This window comes from Syzygium oleosum, unplaced genomic scaffold (genome assembly GCF_021117445.2).
Source record: "Syzygium oleosum isolate NSW1041296 unplaced genomic scaffold, Sole_v2.1 Sole_v2.55, whole genome shotgun sequence".
Taxonomy (NCBI): Eukaryota; Viridiplantae; Streptophyta; class Magnoliopsida; order Myrtales; family Myrtaceae; genus Syzygium; species Syzygium oleosum.
In genome coordinates this window covers 228,175-248,528 of record NW_026607539.1, presented here as the reverse complement: position 1 = coordinate 248,528, position 20,354 = coordinate 228,175, and the positions used below count along the sequence as shown (strand labels likewise).

At 39.8% G+C, this 20,354-nt stretch overlaps 1 protein-coding gene across 1 annotated transcript; it reads right to left on the bottom strand.

The window, feature by feature from the left end:
* Positions 1–973: 973 nt before the first annotated feature.
* On the bottom strand, positions 974–1,375 carry LOC130136931 (protein PELPK1-like). The gene has a single exon (XM_056307556.1). It carries the CDS (start codon positions 1,373–1,375, stop codon positions 974–976), a length of 402 nt encoding a protein of 133 aa, XP_056163531.1.
* Between the last annotated feature and the right edge of the window lie 18,979 nt (positions 1,376–20,354).

Genomic DNA, 20,354 nt, shown 5'->3' with positions numbered 1-20,354 from the left:
AATGATATTTGAACATATTTTGTTTTTTGGTGCTTTTTTTATTTGGAAACCATGCACAATATGGAGAGAATAGTAAATGATGAAAATTCAATTAGAAAAATAGTAGCCGAAGGAGCTAAATTGGGAGAAAAGTAATGGGGAGTGGGTTGATGAGGAAACAAGGCAGAATTATTTAAGTGCAATATCCTTGATCGATTCTCTTATTGCAGCATTTTAATAGGTTCTAATTCTTTTTTAACTTTAATTGTGGGAAAATTACCAAAATGTGCCAAATTTATTGTATGAATTCCAATTGAGTACTAAACCTTTCAATTTTGCCAGTTAAGTTATAAACCTTTTGATGATTTATCAATATAATCCTCCTAGCCACTAGTCGTCCTTCGTGGCCGGCACTAACATTTAAATTTTTAAGAATTTTCTAATTTTTTTTATTTTCTTCTTTTTTATTTCTTTCTTATCCTTTTTTTCTACCAAGTTCGGCGAGGGCTAGCGACCCTCGCCACCCACAGCTGAGGGCCGCGATGCCATTGCTGGTTGTAGGCGAGGGTTGCGGCCCTCACCCGAACGGCCACTAGGCGAGGAAATTATGTTGCCATGGGCCTTTCGCCACGACTTGTTTCACGAAATATTAGGCTTCTAGCCACGATATTATGTCAGGGCAAAAGGTCAATTCTCTTTATTAACAATGAAAAGGTGCATAAAGCTGTACGTGGAAAACATTTTTTTTTTATACTGACGGTGTACGTTATAACTGCTGACAAGCTTTGGAAGCGGTGGAAAGGACATAAAAAGAATGTGAGCCAAAATCACTGATCAATACATATCATTCTAGGAATCAATATGAATGATAAATAGAATCCCAAAATACATATCAGGACACAACACACGTATATGCGAACAATCTTACAGACATAACGGGGGACGCCAACAATTTAAAAATACTCCGAAGTGACCTCACACGATGCTATAATCTTCAAGGGCTGGTGGCTGGAGGTGGAGTGAGGAAAGGAATAGAGGGAATCTTAGGGAGAGAAGTAGGGATGCTTGGCATGGGCGGCAAGGTGGTCGGCATGGTTGGCAAGCTTGGAAGCGGCGGCAGAGTAGTCGTGGGGAGTGTTGGTTGTGTGGTGGGCAGCGTCGGCAGTGTGGGCTGAGGTAGGGTCGTGGGGATGACAGGCAATGGCGGCATGGCGACCTTTGGCAATGTGGGCATGGCCGGTAGCGGAGGCAACGGCGTTGGTAAAGCTGGTATGGTGGGAAGAGACGGTATTGATGGCATAGTTGTTTGAAGCAGTTGACGAGCTCCGAAGCTCATATTGATGGTTGAGAAAACTAGGGTGATGACGAGAGCAAAGTTCTTTGAGGAAGAAGTCATGTTGGTAAATGAAGTCTAGATCTTTTGTTGTGATAGGCTGAAGGACTTGAAATCAATGAGCTGAGAGGAATGGATTGCTAATTGTGTCTGGGTAAATGGAGGAAGGGGGATATGAGTTTATATAGCAAGAGATAGTCATATAGAATTTTGGATTGTGTATTAAGTTGGTGACTGGCATTTGGTTATGGGTAGGAAAAGAGCAGAACGTCTCCTTATTGGTACTTAGTTAGCTCACCTCCTAAGCTCAATCTTCCACTTGAAAAAAAGCAAGAAAGGGTCATATCTGTTGTTCTTCTTCTGCCAGATGACCGTGCTTTCATGAAGTCAAACTTCGCATCTATGTCTTTGGGAAAGGTAACCGAACAACTTGCTTCATAACTTACTAATATCTTGGTTGATTAGTAACTTGCTTCTGGAGTTTAACATAGTAATCCAGGTTTCTTTGAGTTGCCTTGACTGATCTCTCCGAACTTTGGATTCCATTAATTAGATGGTCAACTGTTACGGTGATGGGCTTCAGCCTTTACGCACTCCGGTTTTTTTTTTTTTGGGTGACTCAAATGATAATAAAGAATAAAAAGTAGACACAAACATTCCACAAAAAAAATAGTTTTGGTCTTATCTCCTTTGAAATTGGTGTTAAGTGTTACCAAACAAGTTATCATAGTAGGGTTGTACTTATTATATATAATTAAAATCAGAGTTGGGAGAGCGTTCACTCATGTGCTCGTCGCGTGGCACTTCTCTTTAGCTCTGCGCTTGCCACGTGACATGACATTTGGGATTGTGTCGGCACGTGACCCGATAACCTTACCAATTATTTACATGTCATCCTTTACTCTTTCATGTTATTTTCGAATGTTAACAATAGATAGAGTCTATATTTAAACATCTTTAAATGCTAAAAGGATCTAGAGTAAGCTTCGTCAAAACAATTAATTGAAACTTAGCTAAAATGATTGAATCAAGCTAAGATTGGGATAGAGATGCGCGTTTTCTGTGCCATAAGCAGATAACACATGCATCATTAATCGTCTTCTTCCTCCTCCTTTGATATATACTTTCACAAACGTTAATAACCTTTTCTTTTCTGCATAGCTCTTAACATGTGCTTGCTTACACTACCACTTTTGCATTTCTGTTTAATTTGCTATAGCTTCTGTTTCGATTTTTCAACATATTTTCTTCTTTCATGCTTTTATGATTGGGAAATAATGCAAACTATGGTGAAAATAGTAAATCATGAAAAATTCAATCAGAAAAACAGTAGCAGAAGAAGCCAGATTTAGGAGAAAAGTAATGGGGAGTGGGTGGATGAGCGAGGAAGGCACAATTGCAGAAGTGTAATATCCTCGATCAATTCTCTTAATGCAGCATTTAATGTTTTAATTTTTCCTAAAACTTTGATTGTTTAACCAAGAGAAGATGCTAGAGATACGCACAACAACGATTTCGTGTTCGACACTAGAGACCGGAGGCAAGGTATCACGGGTCGGACCACTATGTCATATATCACTAAATTATGAATCTAATGTTTCAACTTTATATTTGCTTATTGGGGTTAATTTATGATATGCATAAACAACTGCAAAAAAAAAAAAATTAACAATACTCAGATTTGCAAATGGGACCTATAATATAAAATCAAAATTTGCAAAGGACTTTTAGCAACGAGCGAATTTGCACCCTTTTAACCAGGCAAAAAAATTTTTTTATGTACAAATGAATTTAGCAACGAAATTTTCATGGTGGAAAAGTTGCAAGTAAACTCACATGAACTTTTAGCCACGAAAAGTTTAGTGGCCCGATGTGTCGATTTGTTTCATGGCAAAAAGTATATAGACTTTTAATAAGGAATGTGGTGTTGCCAAGAAATTTCACCTACGAAAATTTCATGGCTAAAAGTATAGGTTTTTCCCACGACGTTGTTGCCACGAAATATTTTGTGAGCAAAGATAATTCAACCTCTATGGAATTTGACGCTTCGATCATGAATTTTTCCTTGCCTAATATGATTAGCCACGAGATTTTGTGCTGCCAAAGCTACGACAACTCACGAAATTTTCGTCACAAAAGGTTGGCTCTTTAGGTTGAGCATCTATTTCACGCCTTTTGCCGTGAATTATCTTCGTGGGGAAAAGAGTACTTTCGGCTACGAAATTGCTCGATCTCGACAAGGTCTACTGCTGCATGCCTTCAACTACGACTGATCAGCCACGAAATTCCAGGCTTCCATCCACCGAATTCCGCCGCGGTGAAAGGTTAATTTTTTTGTAGCGCCCACTCAACATTAACAATGGAAAACAAGGTTGATAAAGTCGTGTGCAGAGGACACTTTTTGTACTGACAGAATGTAATAATCAGTAACAAGCTTGGATGCAGTGGGAAGGACATAACAAGGATGTGTTGACACCTATTTTTAATTTGCCCAAAATTAATTGCACAAAATTTAGGAGTTAATTTTCATTAATTCCTAAAACAAAACAAATATTTCTATTTAAATGCATTGCATATAGAAATTAGGCACATTTTATATTAATAAGGTCTATTAGAATGTTTTTTTTTAAAAAAAAATTAATTAAAACAAAATCTCTAGTTGGGCCGGGTCGAGGCCGGGTCGACCCGGCCCTTTTCTTTTTTCCTTTTCTTCCCTGCATGGGCCCAGCCCACCTTCTCTTTTCTTTTCCTCTTCCCGCGTGAGCTGGGCCCGACCCGGCCCAGCCTCCTTTCTCTTCCACCTCCCCCGATTCAGCCTCCCCCCTGCTCCTCTGTTCTGGTCTGTCCCGGCCCCCACTGCAGAAGCGCGGATTATCCGCTCCACCACGCAAAATTGCCACGAAATTCATGGCCCGTGCAGAGCATTGAAGGGAGCAGAGGGTGGAGTCATCATCGTCGGATATACAGAGGCCAGCGAGAGAGAGAGAGAAGGGGGGTTGGCTGGGTTCGGTTTTGAGAAAAAAAAGAACAGAGAGGTGGTGAGTGAGAGAACCAGAGAAAAACAGAGAAGAGAGAGGAGCCTGGGGGTGTCTTGAGGTCCCAGTCAGCCTCGCCGTCTCCAGCAAACCGACCGGCAATCCCCGGAAGCACCCCCCCCCCCCCCGTTCGGCCATTTTCATTGAGAAACAGAGGAGAGAGAAACTGAGAGATAAGAGAGAGAATAGAGAGGGAGAGGGAGCAAATCGAGGCTTGTGTGTTTTCTGTGCCATAAGCAGATAACACATGCCGCATTAATCGTCTTCTTCCTCCTCCTTTGATGTATACTTTCACAAACGTTAATATTCTTTTCTTTTCTGCATAGCTCTTAACATGTGCTTGCTTACACTACTACTTTTGCATTTCTGTTTAATTTGCTATAGCTTCTGTTTCGATTTTTCAACATATTTTCTTCTTTCATGCTTTTATGATTGGGAAATAATGCAAACTATGGTGAAAATAGTAAATCATGAAAAATTCAATCAGAAAAACAGTAGCAGAATAAGCCAGATTTAGGAGAAAAGTAATGGGGAGTGGGTGGATGAGCGAGGAAGGCAGAATTGCAGAAGTGTAATATCCTCGATCAATTCTCTTAATGCAGCATTTAATGTTTTAATTTTTCCTAAAACTTTGATTGTTTAACCAAGAGAAGATGCTAGAGATACGCAAAAAAACGATTTCGTGTTCGACACTAGAGACCGGAGGCAAGGTATCACGGGTCGGACCACTATGTCATATATCACTAAATTATGAATCTAATGTTTTAACTTTATATTTGCTTATTGGGGTTAATTTATGGTATGCATAAACAACTGCAAAAAAAAAAAAATTAACAATACTCAGATTTGCAAATGGGACCTATAATATAAAATTAAAATTTGCAAAGATTTTAAATTTATCCTTTTAAACAGGCAAAAAATTTTTTATGTACAAATGAATTTAATTAAATTTTTATGGTGGAAAAATTGCAAGTAAACTAACATGAACTTTTTGCCACGAAAAGTTTTGTGGCCCGATGTCTGTCGATTTTTTTTCATGGCAAAAAAAATATCAGACTTTTTTTTTAAAAAAGAAATGTGCCTGTTGCCAAGAAATTATATCCAATGTTTAAATTTCATGGCTAAAAGTATTAGTTATGCATGTTATTGCCTTGTTTTGTGAAATTAGATAATTCAACCTCTATGGAATTTGACGCGTCGATCATGAATTTTGCCTATGCCTATTATGATTAGCCACGTTTGTTTTTTATGCATGCTTTTAGTACAACTCACGAAATTTTCGTCACAAAAGGTTGGCTCTTTAAGTTGAGCATCTATTTCACGCCTTTTGCCGTGAATTATCTTCGTGGTGAAAAGTATACTTTCGGCCACGAAATTGCTCAATCTCGACAAGGTCTACTGCTGCATGCCTTCAGCTATGACTGATCAGCCACGAAATTCCAGGCTTCTATCCACCGAATTCCGCCGCGGTGAAAGGTTAATTTTTGTAGCGCCCAACTTCAACATTAACAATGGAAAACAAGGTTGATAAAGTCGTGTGCGGCGGAACTTTTGTACTGACAGAATGTAATAATCAGTAACAAGCTTGGAAGCAGTGGGAAGGACATAACAAGGATGGAAGGCAAGTCAACTCGATCAATAGATATCATAGTAGCAGATCAAAAAGGAGCTCAGACATCGGGGAAGTCTCATGACAACACATATATATATGTCAATCTTACACGCATAAGGGGGGCGCCAACAATTAAAAATACTCGAAGTGACGCCACGTGATGCTAAAATCTTCAAGGATTTTTCTGATTTTGGGGGAAAACAAGTCAACTGATCAATAGATATCATAGTAGCAGATACAAGATATTGGATAACATTCATTCGCACCAAAAGAGCTCACTAGAAAACAACGCGAATGTTGAATAGAATCCGGAGAAGACATCTCATGACAACACACATATATATGCGAACAATCTTACACGCATAAGGGGGGACGCCAACAATTAAAAATACTCTGAAGTGACGTCACGTGATGCTAAAATCTTCAAGGGCTGGTGGCTGGAGTTGGAGTGAGGAAAGGAATAGAGGGAATTTTAGCGGGAGAAGTAGGGATGCTTGGCATTGGCGGCAACATGGTAGGTGCGGTTGGCAAGGTCGGAGGCGGCAGCAAAGTAGTTGCGGGCAGTGTTGGTTGTGTGGCGAGCACCGTTGGCAGTGTGGGCTGAGCCCAGGTTGTTGGGATGGCAGCCATTGGTAGCATGGTGACCTTTGGCAATGTCGGCATGGTCGGCAGCATAGGCAATGATGTTGGTAAAGTTGGTACGGTGGGACGAGACGGAATAAATGCCATAGCTGTTTGAAATAGATGATGAGCTCCGAAACTCATATTGATGGTTGAGAAAATTAGGGCGATGAAGAGAACAAAGCCCTTAGAGGAAGAAGCCATATCAGTATATGGAGTCTGGATGTTGTGCTGTGATAGGCTCAAAGGACTGGAAATCAATGAGCTGAGAGGAATGGAATGGCTAATTGTGTCTGTGTAAATGGAGGAAGGGGATGGGAGTTTATCTAGCAAGAGATGGTCATATAAAATCTAGGGTTGTGATCATAAGTTGGTGACTGGTTTTTGGGTATGGTTAGGACAGAAAAACAGAACATCTCTTTATAGGTTCTTTGTTAGGTCGCAACCTCAGCCCAATCTTCCACCGGCTAAAAGGAAAAACAAAGGTCAAATCTGTTGTTCTTGTTCTGCCAGATGGCCACGCTTTCATGAATCCAAGCTTCTGGATTTTAACGTATCAATCTAGGGTTTCTACATGTTGCCTCGACTGATTCCTCCGATACTTTTGACATCGTCAATGTCATTTTGGGTGAACTCCTAGTACTTGAAGAAGTTGAGACTTGTGGGACTTCAACAACCGAATCGAGCCTAAAATACGAAGATAAGTTTATGTTCATTGAAACATGTGACAATGCAACTGCATAAGTCTAGCATGTTTGACGTCATATGGAAACGATGATAAACATGTTAGCGACATTTCACTGAAGTTTTTTTTCTCCTCTATTTTTTCAAAATTTGAAGTATATAACTACCACAGATGATGCCAGCATTGCGAAACATTTTCCCTAGTTTATTTAATAGAATGAGCTACGTAAACCAAATATATGGTGCAAGGACTCAATTTCACATAAAAATCCTTAGTGTTCTCCTTAAACAATTAGAAAGGGTTGAAGAACAAATGGTGTCTTGACCCCAACTAGAATTGCCATCAAAATTTGGGGGGAACATCCTCAAGTCTGTATGGTACTCCTCTTTATCTCGATGTATTTCAGCCGCCGTTGATCAAAACCTCATTTTTATAAATTCACAATTTTTTGAGTAACAAAAAGGAGCTCCGTACTGGATGGAGGATCCACACCCGAAATTTATGTTACTGCAAATTCATCCGAAACAATGTGGAATGACATTTCGGAGATCTCCAGCAAATTGCTTGGCAAATGAACCCACCAAAAAAAAATCAATCAGGGAGAAAACACACTGCTCTCCATAAATTCCAATCGATCGTATCCATCTTTTAACTCCATAAAAATGCTTTTAACAGTGATGGACTTCCAAATTAGACAAAGAAATCAACTCCATTTGATTATCTAGCTAAAAGCAACCGTTATAAAATGTTCGATAGGGCACAAACACATGCGAGTAATACACCATTTTATGTGAATGTGGAAGAGACAGGTTGAGGAACGATGCCAATTCAGTATAGATGTAGCACTTTTGGTTAAGTTGCTTTTCTATTTGAATCTTCTCCTCATAAATCAAATTGATTGTACTGCACGTAACAATAAGTTTGGAAGATGGAAAATACATAACAAAATGTGAGTCTAGTAACAGATCAATACATATATATCATAAATACATAGGTACATCACAATGGAAAAGACTTTTATTCACACCCAAATATCTCCCTAGAAAACAATATGAATGATCCATAGAATCCCAAAGGACGTCATAACACGACATGAATTCGAACAATTATACAAACAAAAGGAGGCACTCCAACATATGAAAAATACTCTCAGGTAAACTCGTATGGTACTAAAATCTTCAAGGGCTGGTGGCTGGAGGAGGAGTAAGGAAAGGAATAGAAGGGATTTTAGGGAGATAAGTAGGGATGCTTGGCATCGGCGGCAAGGTGGTCGGCATGGCTGGCAAGCTTGGAAGCGGCGGTAGAGTGGTTGGCATGGTTGGCAAGCTCGGTAGCGTTGGCTGGGTGGTGGGTAGCGTCGGCAGTGTGGGCTGAGGTAGGGTCGTTGGGATGGTAGGCATTGGTGGCATGGCGACCTTAGGCAATGTCGGCAGCGGTGGCAGCGACGTCGGGTTTGGTAAAGTTGGTATTGTGGGAAGAGATGGTATGGATGGCATAGTTGTTTGCAATAGATGACGGGCTCCGAAGCTCATGTTGATGGTTGAGAAAATTAGGGTGATGAAGAGAACAAAACTTTTAGAGGAAGAAGCCATGTTGGTGTATAAAGTCTGGATTGTGTTGTGACAGGCTCAAGGACTGGGAATCAATGAGCTGAGAGGAATGGACTGCTTATTATGTCTGAGTAAATGGAGGAAGGAGATGGGAGTTTATATAGCAAGAGACAGTCATATAAAATTTAGGGTTTTGATAATAAGTTGGTTACTGGCCTTTGGGTATGGTTAGGAATAAAAAGAACATCTCCTCATTGGTTCTTTGTTAGCTCACCTTCTCAGCTCAATCTTCCACAGGCAAAAATAATAAAGAAGGGACCAAACTTTGTCTTCTATATTGTTCGGTCGAATGGTCATGATTTCATGAAAGTCAAGCTTCTGATCTATGTCCTTGTGGATGGTAAGTAGATAACTTGTTTCGTAACTACGGCTAACTACGGTTATTGATAACTTGCTTCTGGATTTTAACGTATCAATCTAGGTTTCCTGCGTGTGGCCTTGACGGATCCCTTCGTAGTTCGGACATCTTCAATGCTTTTCAATTTGTTCATATTTGGTTCCCTCCTTGTACTTTTTTTTTTTTGGCCCAATCCTCCTTGTACTTGAAGAAGTTAAAATTTGTGGGACTTTATTTCCTTCCGAGTCTAGCCTATTTACGAAGATATATGCAAAGTCAACTCTCTCTCTCTCTCTCTCTCTCTCTCTCTCTCTCAAATTTGGAGCTCTATTAGTGCCTATCCCAAATATTTTTTATTTTTCTAAGAATTTCCTATTTTTTTAAATTTTCTTAAATTAGCACATTAGATTAGTAAAGTATGTTTAGTAGAAATAACCAGTAAAACCATGCAATTGAATGGTTGAAAAATATGGTTACATCTCCTAATCAATAGCCAGTATTTTTTTTCTTCTATTATTTACTTTTTATGGTATCCGTTCTAATATATCTATTTTTTTCCCAACCACATATTTCTTTGGTAAGTTTAAGGGTTAGTGGTGGCAATTTTCCCTCGTTATACATATATTCTTTTAAATTTTAGTTGGTTGGAACATTTTATACAAAATTAAAGAAAATATTGTGCTTTAAACTGCCCCCCGCGAAAGGAATGTGTGCAATACATGATAACGGAAGAAGTTAACGAGTATTTTTTTTGTCTGTCCTACTCTAACTATTAACTCACTCTCAAACTTTTGCCTCCAATAAACCTTTAAAAAAAAAAAAAGATATGAATAGTAGCATTCGTGGAATCTTGAAAGCTCATATCTGAATTTAGAACGCTCGGCCAAATCTTAACCAAATACTCTAGCATTTTGGGAGGGGCTTGAGGCCAAAGCCCCTTCCCAAAAAAACACCCAAATCCCCCCTTTTTCCCTTTTTTTTTTATTTGGAATGAAACCTAATTCCTAATCTAAAACTCTCCCCCTCCTTAATCCCCGAGAAGATGAGATATCAAACTCTCCACCTCCTCTTCCCAAGAAGGAAGGGTGTCCGAGCAAACCCCAACGCAACTTTTTAAAGTTCGGAATTTAACGTCCACTAACCCTGAAGGCTAAAGCTGAGGGGTTAAATGAAATTGTGTTCCAAATAAATTAACATGTGCCAAAAAATACATGAGCAGCCACCTGCACTAATAACCATACTAAAGAGTAAAAGGTCGTGCAGGACAACGCAATTGTGATTTTGTCTTCTTCCCGTTTCACATCGAATAAATTGCCACCATGATAATAATTGGTATTATGTGGAAGTTGGCACTAAAGGGGGAAATTTACCATTAGCATCTTCCTTACAAAAGAAAGGAACAGCAAATCTCATAATTTTACGATCGATTCATTTTGTATTTCCTTTTCTAGATGACAAATTTTCTCATTTATATTATGTGTCGAATGTACTAATATCCTATTACATCCATCTAGAACTCCCCACATTCTTCAACCATGATGGAGTTCCACAACATTGAAGAAATTAACTCCATTTAGTTATGCCCCTAAAAGCAACGATTATAAATAATCTGATAGGGCGCAACCCCATGTGAGTAATACACCATTTATTGAAAATGTGAAATATGCGAATTGCGGTACTTTGTCATTTCAGTATAGTTATAGCGCTTTTCAATTCAATTTCTTTTCTATGTGAATCTTTTTCTCATCATAAATCCAGTTGATTGTACTGCACGTAATAATGAGCTTGGAAGCGATGGAAAGAACACAATAAAATGTGAGCTAAGTTAGCGGTTGATATATAAATATGAACGATATATAGAAAGCAACATGAATGATACATAGAATCCCAAAAGACATCATAACACAAGCCCTGTATTCGAACAATTCTACAAATTAAAGGAGGCACTCCAACAAATCGAAAATACTCTCGGGTGACCTCGTATGGTACTAAAATCTTCAAGGGCTGGTGGCTGGAGGAGGAGTGAGGAAAGGAATAGAAGGAATTTTCGGGAGAGAAGTAGGGATGCTTGGCATCGGCGGCAAGGTGGTCGGCATGGTTGGCAAGCTCGGAAGCGGCGGTAGAGTGGTCGGCATGGTTGGCAAGCTCGGTAGCGTTGGCTGGGTGGTGGGTAGCGTTGGCAATGTGGGCTGAGGCAGGGTCGGGATGGCAGGCATAGGCGGCACGGCGACCTTTGGTAGTGTCGGCATGGCCGGTAGCGGCGGCAAAGAAGTCGGCAGAGTAGGTATGGTTGGAAGCGACGGTATCGATGGCATAGTTGTCTGCAACAGATGGTGAGCTCCGAAGCTCATATGAATGGTTGAGAAAATTAAGGCAACGAAGAGAATGAAGCTCTTTGAGGAAGAAGCCATATTGGTAAACGGAGAATGAGTTCTATGTTTTGTATAGGCTCAAGAGGAGAATGATTGCTACTTGTGATGCCTTAGTGAGGAGAATGATTGGAGTATATATAGCAAGAAATATTGTGTAGAAAATTGGCGTTGTGATGATGAGTTGGTGACTAGTCTTCTGGTGCGGGTAGGAAAGAAATACGAGATGAGGTGTTTATTGGTCCTTAGTTAGCTCACCTCCTCATTTCCATCTTGACATCGGCAAAAGAAAAAGGTCAAACTGTTGTTCTCTTCTGCCAGATGGGAATGTGTTCATGAAGTCATAGCTTCAATCGCGTCTTTTGTCTTGATTCTATTGGTTGTCTTGACTTTCCCTTCGTACTTTGAAATTCACAAATAGTAATGAAACGAGAATTCCAATTTATTCATTTGGTTGTAAGAAGAAAAAAGAATACTGGGAGCCAAATGGTATGAGAGCTTTTTTGTTTGATTGTAAGAAAATGGTGAGAATCGAATAGATTGAGATGGGATTCCAAAATAAATTTGATTTAGGATTGCCAATGCATTTTTTAAAAAATAATACTTGAACATAAGAAATTTTAAATTACAAGTAATAAATTAATAATCATAATAAAAAAATGAAAATTGGAAAATGTATTGCATTTGTAAAGAAATTAGCAACAACATCAAGTAAATTAATTTGATTGGTGTAAAATTTAATTTTAATTAATCCGATATTCTCAATTATCATAATAATTTTTTAGACTTAGTTAAGTAAATTATTATAGCTTGTAAATAGTATGTAAATAGTCGATATAATTGTTGTAAGTTATATTTTTTTAGTTCATGAAATAATACATTGTAATTTCATAGCATACGTGGTTACAAATGGTAGCAGTTAAGATTACATTATGAAGAGAGTCTAGTAATAAGTAAATTTGGTTATAAATTGTAGTTTAACTTGGAATGGAGTTCTCATTCCATGGCCTAAGCAGAAGAATGTTCATTCCAGAAAGCTGGTGGAATCAACATTCTTGTGGAATCAGACATTCAAAATTGGGGTAGTTGAACTGCAATTCTATATGTATGGCTCAAAACGAATATTTCATGTCAAGTACAAATCATCATAGTGTGAGGAGGCTTTGCCCCCGGAGAGGGTCCCGGGTGGCCTGCCGTCGGCAGGCGTCGCTCCCCTCTCTCTGGTTGACGGTGGAGCCGATGATTTCACCACCCCCAAACGCTGTCCTACGTCGTCGTTGTCGGCTTCTGGCTGAACGTTCATGTGTACATATGTGTACGTATGTATCTGTATCTATATATCTATGCATATGTTTCGCTCCGACCCAAAAAATTAAAAAGCACACATCATGAAAATGGTATATTTATATACACATTAAATAGAAAAATAATGGTTCTCACATGATAGCTTATGAAGTTGCATGTTGCGTTAAATCATTTTGGAAAGCAGGGGATAGTTTTGACCTTTCCCTTTGGTGTCGAAAAAAAAAGATGAAATTTCATAAAATAAATTGAGAGTACTCCATTTAGCGAACCAATTTCACTCATACTCTTTAGTGTGATTCTATTAGTAAAAATATTTTAAAAACTATTCTTTCACTTATTTCTTATATTGATTTATCAGACTGTATTTTTCTACATGGTAATAACAATTAATGCTAATTCTAAAGTCTAATACGTTGAAAATGTCGGGGCTCCTTCCCTTACCAAAAAAAAAAAAAAAATGTCGGGGCTCCTTCCCTTTGTTAAGAATTCTAGCTCTGTCACAGTAGTACGTGATTGCATATCGATTGTAGCACTTCTATCTTAAAAGTCAAAACACTTATGAACAAGTCATTCGAAACACAAAATTGTTTGGGGTCTCAATCTAAATATAAATGCACCAGGCAAGACCAGCATGGAGTTGACTAAACTTGGCGCTTGAGATGGGAACAACAAACCGATATCACGGAAATCAAAAAACGATAACACTTGCGAACAAGAAAAAATTGCATTATGGCAAGAATGGCGCACCCGAGCTGTTCTACTGGGCTCCACTCCGGGTGCCCTTCTTCTTCTTCTTTTCCTTCTCCCTCAAGCTTTAGGGAGACCCGTCGATTATGTGGTGCATATAATTGCATAAAGTTGGTGAATTGGTGCAGGGAAGGTTCTGATCTTAATTGAATCAATTGGACTAAGCCCGCAAGAGCACAAAATTTGGCCAAGCCCAATGAAAATATATAGTGGAGGAAAAATTACATGTGAGGAACACATGGAGAATGTTAAGTTAAGAAAGATATATTCTGAACATTCCTATCTTTCGGCCACAAGAAGAGAGTGCTAAAAGCCACATATTCTCAAAATCTCAAAGAGTGGAGAGTCAAATTATATTGGGACTGCTCAACGAGAGAAGGTTGGTCAGCCAAATAAGCACCAACGCTATTGTTGAATATCAAAATTTTAACTGGACGTAGAGGAGAAAAAGGAAAGATACCAAGACCATATTCATGTAAGGAACACTTGAGGAACGCTTGGCTATAATCTGTTCTTGGTTACCTATTCATAAAGAGGGCAGAGGCACTATAATAATTTTTTATTTTCTTTCCAGGATTCACTCACGTTCGCCACATACAGAACACGCCCAACGTTGGAGAATACAAAGGGAGAAAACTCACGGACATGCCCAAATGGAAAGAACATCCGTGGAGGCTACTTTTGGTCCGGAATAGCTGTGCTCCACCAATACACCGCGATTCGTTCCAGCATCAACCGCCATCTGATTCCTGCCGAATCTCCGATTCTCTCCGGTCGCTGTCCGACAACCTCCAGCTAGTGCTTTGGAGTCCTTGCAGCAGTTTCGGTGAGGCCAGCAGCAACTTCGAACTCCGGGGAGCCATCGACAACAACTTCAACGATTCCTGCTGCAAAACCAGTAGCCCGACGAGCTCCAATCGTTGCTGTGCTTCGCTCTCCAGTCCAAGTTCTCTGGCGTCTCCTTGCTCTCGCTACTTGACCAGTAGGTCCAGTTCCTGGCTGAGTCCATCAAGTTTCCGTCGAGCCGGTTCACATCGTGTTGCTCACTCCCTCGTCGGTCACTGTGAGCCTCCCCACGCCAATCCACAAGCCGGAGTCCATGCCGAACGTTGACGATGGTCCCTCATCGTGGGTCTTGTCGGAATTGAAACCCGATTTAGGTAATTATGTAAGCCATACTCAATTCAAATATATAATTTCCTAAATTGTGTTTATTGAGATTCTAACATGATATATTTTTTTTTTGGCAAAAGTACACCACAAGTGCCATAACTTGTGTACGGCGATCACTTTGGTACCATAACTTTTTTTCGGATCACTTTGGTGCCAAGTCGGAAGAAAAGAGATCACTTTAGTGCCAATTTGGCAGGAAATCCGGCGTGGCATTTTTTATTAATTTTTTACGCTGACGTGGCTCGCCAGAGGCTGAGTCAGCGTGTACAGTCAGCATTTTTTATTTTAAATATTTTTTTCCAGCGTGTACAGTCAGCATTTTTAATTTTAAATATTTTTTTCCTTTTTTTTTTTCTTCTTTCCTTTTTCTTTTCTTTTCTTTTCTCCCCTCGCCGGCCGGCCACCGGCGAAGCCCGGAAGGGTCAGGCGAGGGCGGCCTTGCCCATGGCCGGCGAGGGGCGGCCTCGCAAACAGATCTGGGCGAGGCGACCCTCGCCGGCGACAGTGCGAGGCCGCCTCCTCGCCCGCAAGGCCGCGCCTCGCCGGTCCCAGGCGAGGGCTGCCCTCGCCGGATCTAGCGAGGGTGACCCTTGTCGGCGTCGGGCGAGGATCGCCCACGCCCGACTCAGGCGAGGGTGACCCTTGCCCGCCCAGGCGAGGGCTTCCCTCACCCGACGCCGGCGAGGGTCGCCCTCGCCAGATCCAGCGAGGGTAGCCCTCGCCTGGGCCGGCGAGGGCCAGCCTCGCCTGTCGTCGGCGAGGGTCGCCTCGCCGAGATCTGGCGAGGCCACCCCTCGCCGGCCATGGGCAAGGCCGTCCTTGCCCAGCCCTTCCCGGGTTTCGCCGGTGGCTGGCCGGCAACCGGCCGGCGAGGGGAGAAAAGAAAAGAAAAAGGAAAGAAGAAAAAAAAAAGGAAAAAAATATTTAAAATAAAAATGCTGACTGTACACGCTGACTCAGCTTCCGGCGAGCCACGTCAGCGTCAAAAATTAATAAAAAATGCCACGTCGGATTTCCGACCAAATTGGCACTAAAGTGATCTATTTTCCTCCGATTTCACCAAAGTGATCCGAAAAAAAGTTATGGCACCAAAGTGATCGACGTGCACAAGTTATGGCACTTGTGGTGTACTTTTGCCTTTTTGTTAAAATATTTTTAGGCATACCCAATTAAGAAAATTTCCGTATTGAAAATCTTAATAATCAAGAATTCGAGCTGTGAGACGTGAGATCGATTTTTGGTTATTTTGATTTGCTGTTTTGGGTCGTGGAGAATATATTGATTATATGGGTTTATTAAATTGCATGAGTTTATTTTAAGAAATTTTCCTATTTTGAAAAAAATACAAAAAAATAGCATTGCATGGGTTAGTTTCTTAGTTTAGAATTGCATGTTTAGAGTAATGTAGTAGTTTAGGAAATTTACTAATTTAGAATAGGATTTAATTTAATATTTCCTTATTTAAATTAGGTAATTACATATTTTAGGTAGTTTTCTATTTTAATTTTAAAAAAAATCACAAAAATAACATGCATATATCATATAGAATTAGTTGCCTCTATTCTATGTCATTACATTGCCACCTCATCGAGGCCACATAATCGGTCATAATTTCCTTGTCATTAGTGATTACATGTTCAGGGTCATGTTAGAATAGCTCATATTAATTTTACCTATCATTAGAATTAGGTCATATAAATTGCATGTCACGTGTCATGAATCACTCGTGCACGATAAACTTAGATTTAAATTGATCAAATGTTGACCAGGTATAATTTTTTCATCCAATGCCTGTTTTACTCTTTTTATGTTAATGGAAAGCTTGCGACCTAAATTTTTCGAAAATGTGATTTGATATTTGAAATTTTTTTGCCTTCATTACGTAGTGTGATAGTCATCCAAGAAAATTATAAATATAATATAATAATAAAGAAGCTTTGTTTTTTCAACATAAATAGGTGATATTAATCAGCTAGTAAATTCTGCACGGTCGACAACCCTAAGATTGTGAAGCAATTTGGGTCATTATTGTCGTGAGAGTAATCTTCGGGATATATTTGTGTAGTTAAGTGGTGTAAATTTTACGAGTAATTGTGAATATCATGTTGTGAATAGATTATTACTGAATATCTATTTATGTACTGTGCAGAATTGTTTTTAAAATTTGTGAATGACGAAATAGATCTCAATTATATTGTTCACAATTCATCGTAGAAGAAAGAGAAAAATCATTATAAGACTATCGTTAAGGGCTGCTATCAGGATGATTTTGTTGCCCTGAAACATTCTCAATTTCTTATTCGGGCATTTTCATAAAAATGTTGTGCATAATCACGCAGTAACCTATTATTATAGGATTGGATTGTTGTTCCAGAGCTATGTGCTTGTAGTTTGCAAGATTGAAGCAGTATTGCCTTCTTCGGATTTCACTGTCTTTGATAATGATGCACTATCAGTAATTTATTTTTACAAAAAATTGACCATACTTTGATCGGAGTATAACTTTTTCATCATATTCTCGATTCACTCAATTTTTACCTGGAAAGCTCGCGACCTAAATTTTTCTGAAATGCCATTCAATCTTAAAAAGTGTCGGGATTGCAAATTTCAAGGATGTTGCTACTGATGATGCCTTGCTTATGGATTCCTCAAGTGTCAAAGTCTTAGAGGAAATCGGGCTAGGCGAACAGGACCGGTCTTCAACGGTTGCTATCAGGTGATTTTGTTGTCTTGAAAAGATTCCCTTGTGGTCACGTTCATATAAATGAAAACATTCTCAGTTTCTTATCTGGCCTTCCAACATCCAAATGTGGTACATAATCGTGGAGAAACCTACCACAGGGAATTCAGATTTCTTGTTCTAGAGCTATGTGCTTGTAGTTTGCAAGATTTGATTGAAGCACTATCGCCTTCTTCAGATTTCACTGTCTTCGATAATGATGCACCATTAGTGATTCGTAATTATTTTTACACAAATTTGACCGTACTTTGATCGGATATAACTTTTTCATCATATCCTCGACTCACTCGATTTTTACTGCAACGGAAAGCTCACAACCACACTTTTCCAAAATGCAATTCGATCTTAAAAGAGTGTCGGAATCACATATTTTGAGGATGTCGTTCATGATGATGCCTTTCTTATTGAATTCTCGAGTGTCAAAGTCTTAGAGGAAATCGAGAAAGGGCGAAACGGGACCACGGTGCTTAAGGCATGCTATCAAGGTGATTTTGTTGCCCTGAAAAGATTCCCTGTGGTCACGTTGGGTGGTGTAAATGAAAACATTCTCAATTTCTTATCCGGGCATCGCATAGAAATGCTGTACATAATATGTGCTTGTAGTTTCCCAGATTGAAGCATTATTGCTTTCTTCGGATTTTATTGTCTTCAATATCGATGCACAATCGGTGATTCGTAATTTATTTTTACACAAATGTGACCATACTTTGACCGGATATAACTTTTTCATCCTATCCTCGATTCACTCGATTTTTACCCCAATGAAAAGCTCGCGACCTAAACTTGTTCGAAATACAATTTGATCTTCAAAAAGTGTCCGAATCTTGGATTTCAAGGAATCAGGCCAATCGAACTACCGTGGTGAAAAGTTATGATATTTTCTCCGTTAAAAATTTAATCATAGTGATTTGTGCGGTGCCGAAAAGCTTATGACTTGCTTTTTGAGGTGGAATTAATTGATCGGGCTAAGTTATAAAATTTGCGACACCTCACAATCAAACGTGATTAAAAGATCTTATATCTTAAGATGCCACCTTTGATTTTGACAAATTGGGAATTCTTGAAAAGTACTTCACGAGTATGACCGACTAAGCAAGTGACTCCTTCTATTATTTGGCTTAAGTGGGGATGGAGAAGCGCTACATGACTAACTTGCCCTTTTCATTTTACATTTCCAATGAAAACAACCAATTATAGTGCAATCGTGACTTTTTTTTTTTTCATTTTATTAATATATTTTGTGAGAGGAGGCAAAAACCGCATCTATTTTAGCAGAGATTCTCTTTCTCCTTCTTTTCCTTCTTCACCTTGTTCTCTATTGATCATCTCTTTTTCTCCTTCATACTTCTCATAGCGACTACAATTCTTACTTGCAGCTCCAAATGCTTAGTGGCAATAGACCAATCAAGTCATTAGCCTCTAAGTTGTACGGGCTCAGCTCGTTTCTCCATCCAATTGCACTGCAATGATGTTAAGAGAGCGTGTCAAATGAAGTGGACCTCTCAAATTGAGGACAATGAAGGGCCTCGGGGATCTCGGGGGCATGGAGAAACTGAAAGATGAGGAAGTGGAGGCCCACGGAGAGCTGGAGGATGGCGACGCGGTTGTTGACGCCTTTTAAGTTGGATAGCCACTCGATGTCAAAGCCGACGATGAGAGGTTGGGAGCAGCTGTAAATGGATGTAAATGTTGGTTGACAAGTATTCGATTCTCGAGAAATGAATGCATTGCAGGAGTATCATTTCTGGCTATGCTCATTCCTATTCCACATTTGAAGACATTGTAAATTTGACAGATTTGGTGCATTAATTCGAATTTTTCGCACTATGCTTGAACATACGCTACATTACGAAACAAATGCATTGTCCATATTTTTTTGTTGTGCACACACTGACAGGGATTTTGATGCACATGAAGTTGGTGACGATACATAAACATTTTACTAGGATTCTAGACGATCCTTTGCTTATAATTTTTCCATCTTCACTCTTCGAGAAGAGGATGCAATTCAAGGACTTGCAGGACCTAATCAAGAATCCCTCTCTCCTCTAGTGAGCTTCCCTACTCTGCTCTCTCTTCTCTAGTCTCTTTGCTTCTTCTTCTTTACACTATGTCTTCGACCACGATGATGATCTTCCACCACAATCTACGAAAGCGACCACAAGCTCCTCGAAAGTACCCATTACCTCTACAACATCACCTTCTACGGCCAGAGTGTCCATACCCTCGAAGGAGTGGATAGGGAAAGAGACAAACGCTCTCACATGGTGGAAGTGAAAATGCTTTAACAAAAGGATGCTAGTATTTGCTCTCTTTTCCATGGGAAATGTTGATGAATTATAAAATTTTATAGGTTCATCTTACTAGTTGCAACTCTCCACTTCATCGACTTCGTCAAGCTTGTGACGCAATTTCTGGATATGTATGCGGAGCCAGCGTCTCCAGCCTCTCACACTTTCCATTTGGAAGACATCCGCTACCACCATTCCCGCTCCTAAAATGGACCGAGCAAGCTGTGACTACCAATAACCCAGAGAACCGAGCCAGGATGCCCAAGAATTCAAGGTCGAAATCACTGTGACGAGAGACATTGAGACATTTCACTGCTAGCATGTAGACTGCTAATTTTCGCTGACAGGTCCAATAGGGTAAAAACTCGAGACTTGGGATTCCTGATCATGACATGGTCCGTTCTCGGCCAAAAAAGAGTCTTTTGAGTGGATCACCAACATCTGAACTGAACGCCACGGTGGATCGCTCAAAACAGCTCACATAATCAGCGGCTCTCTATAAAAAATAAAGGGAGAA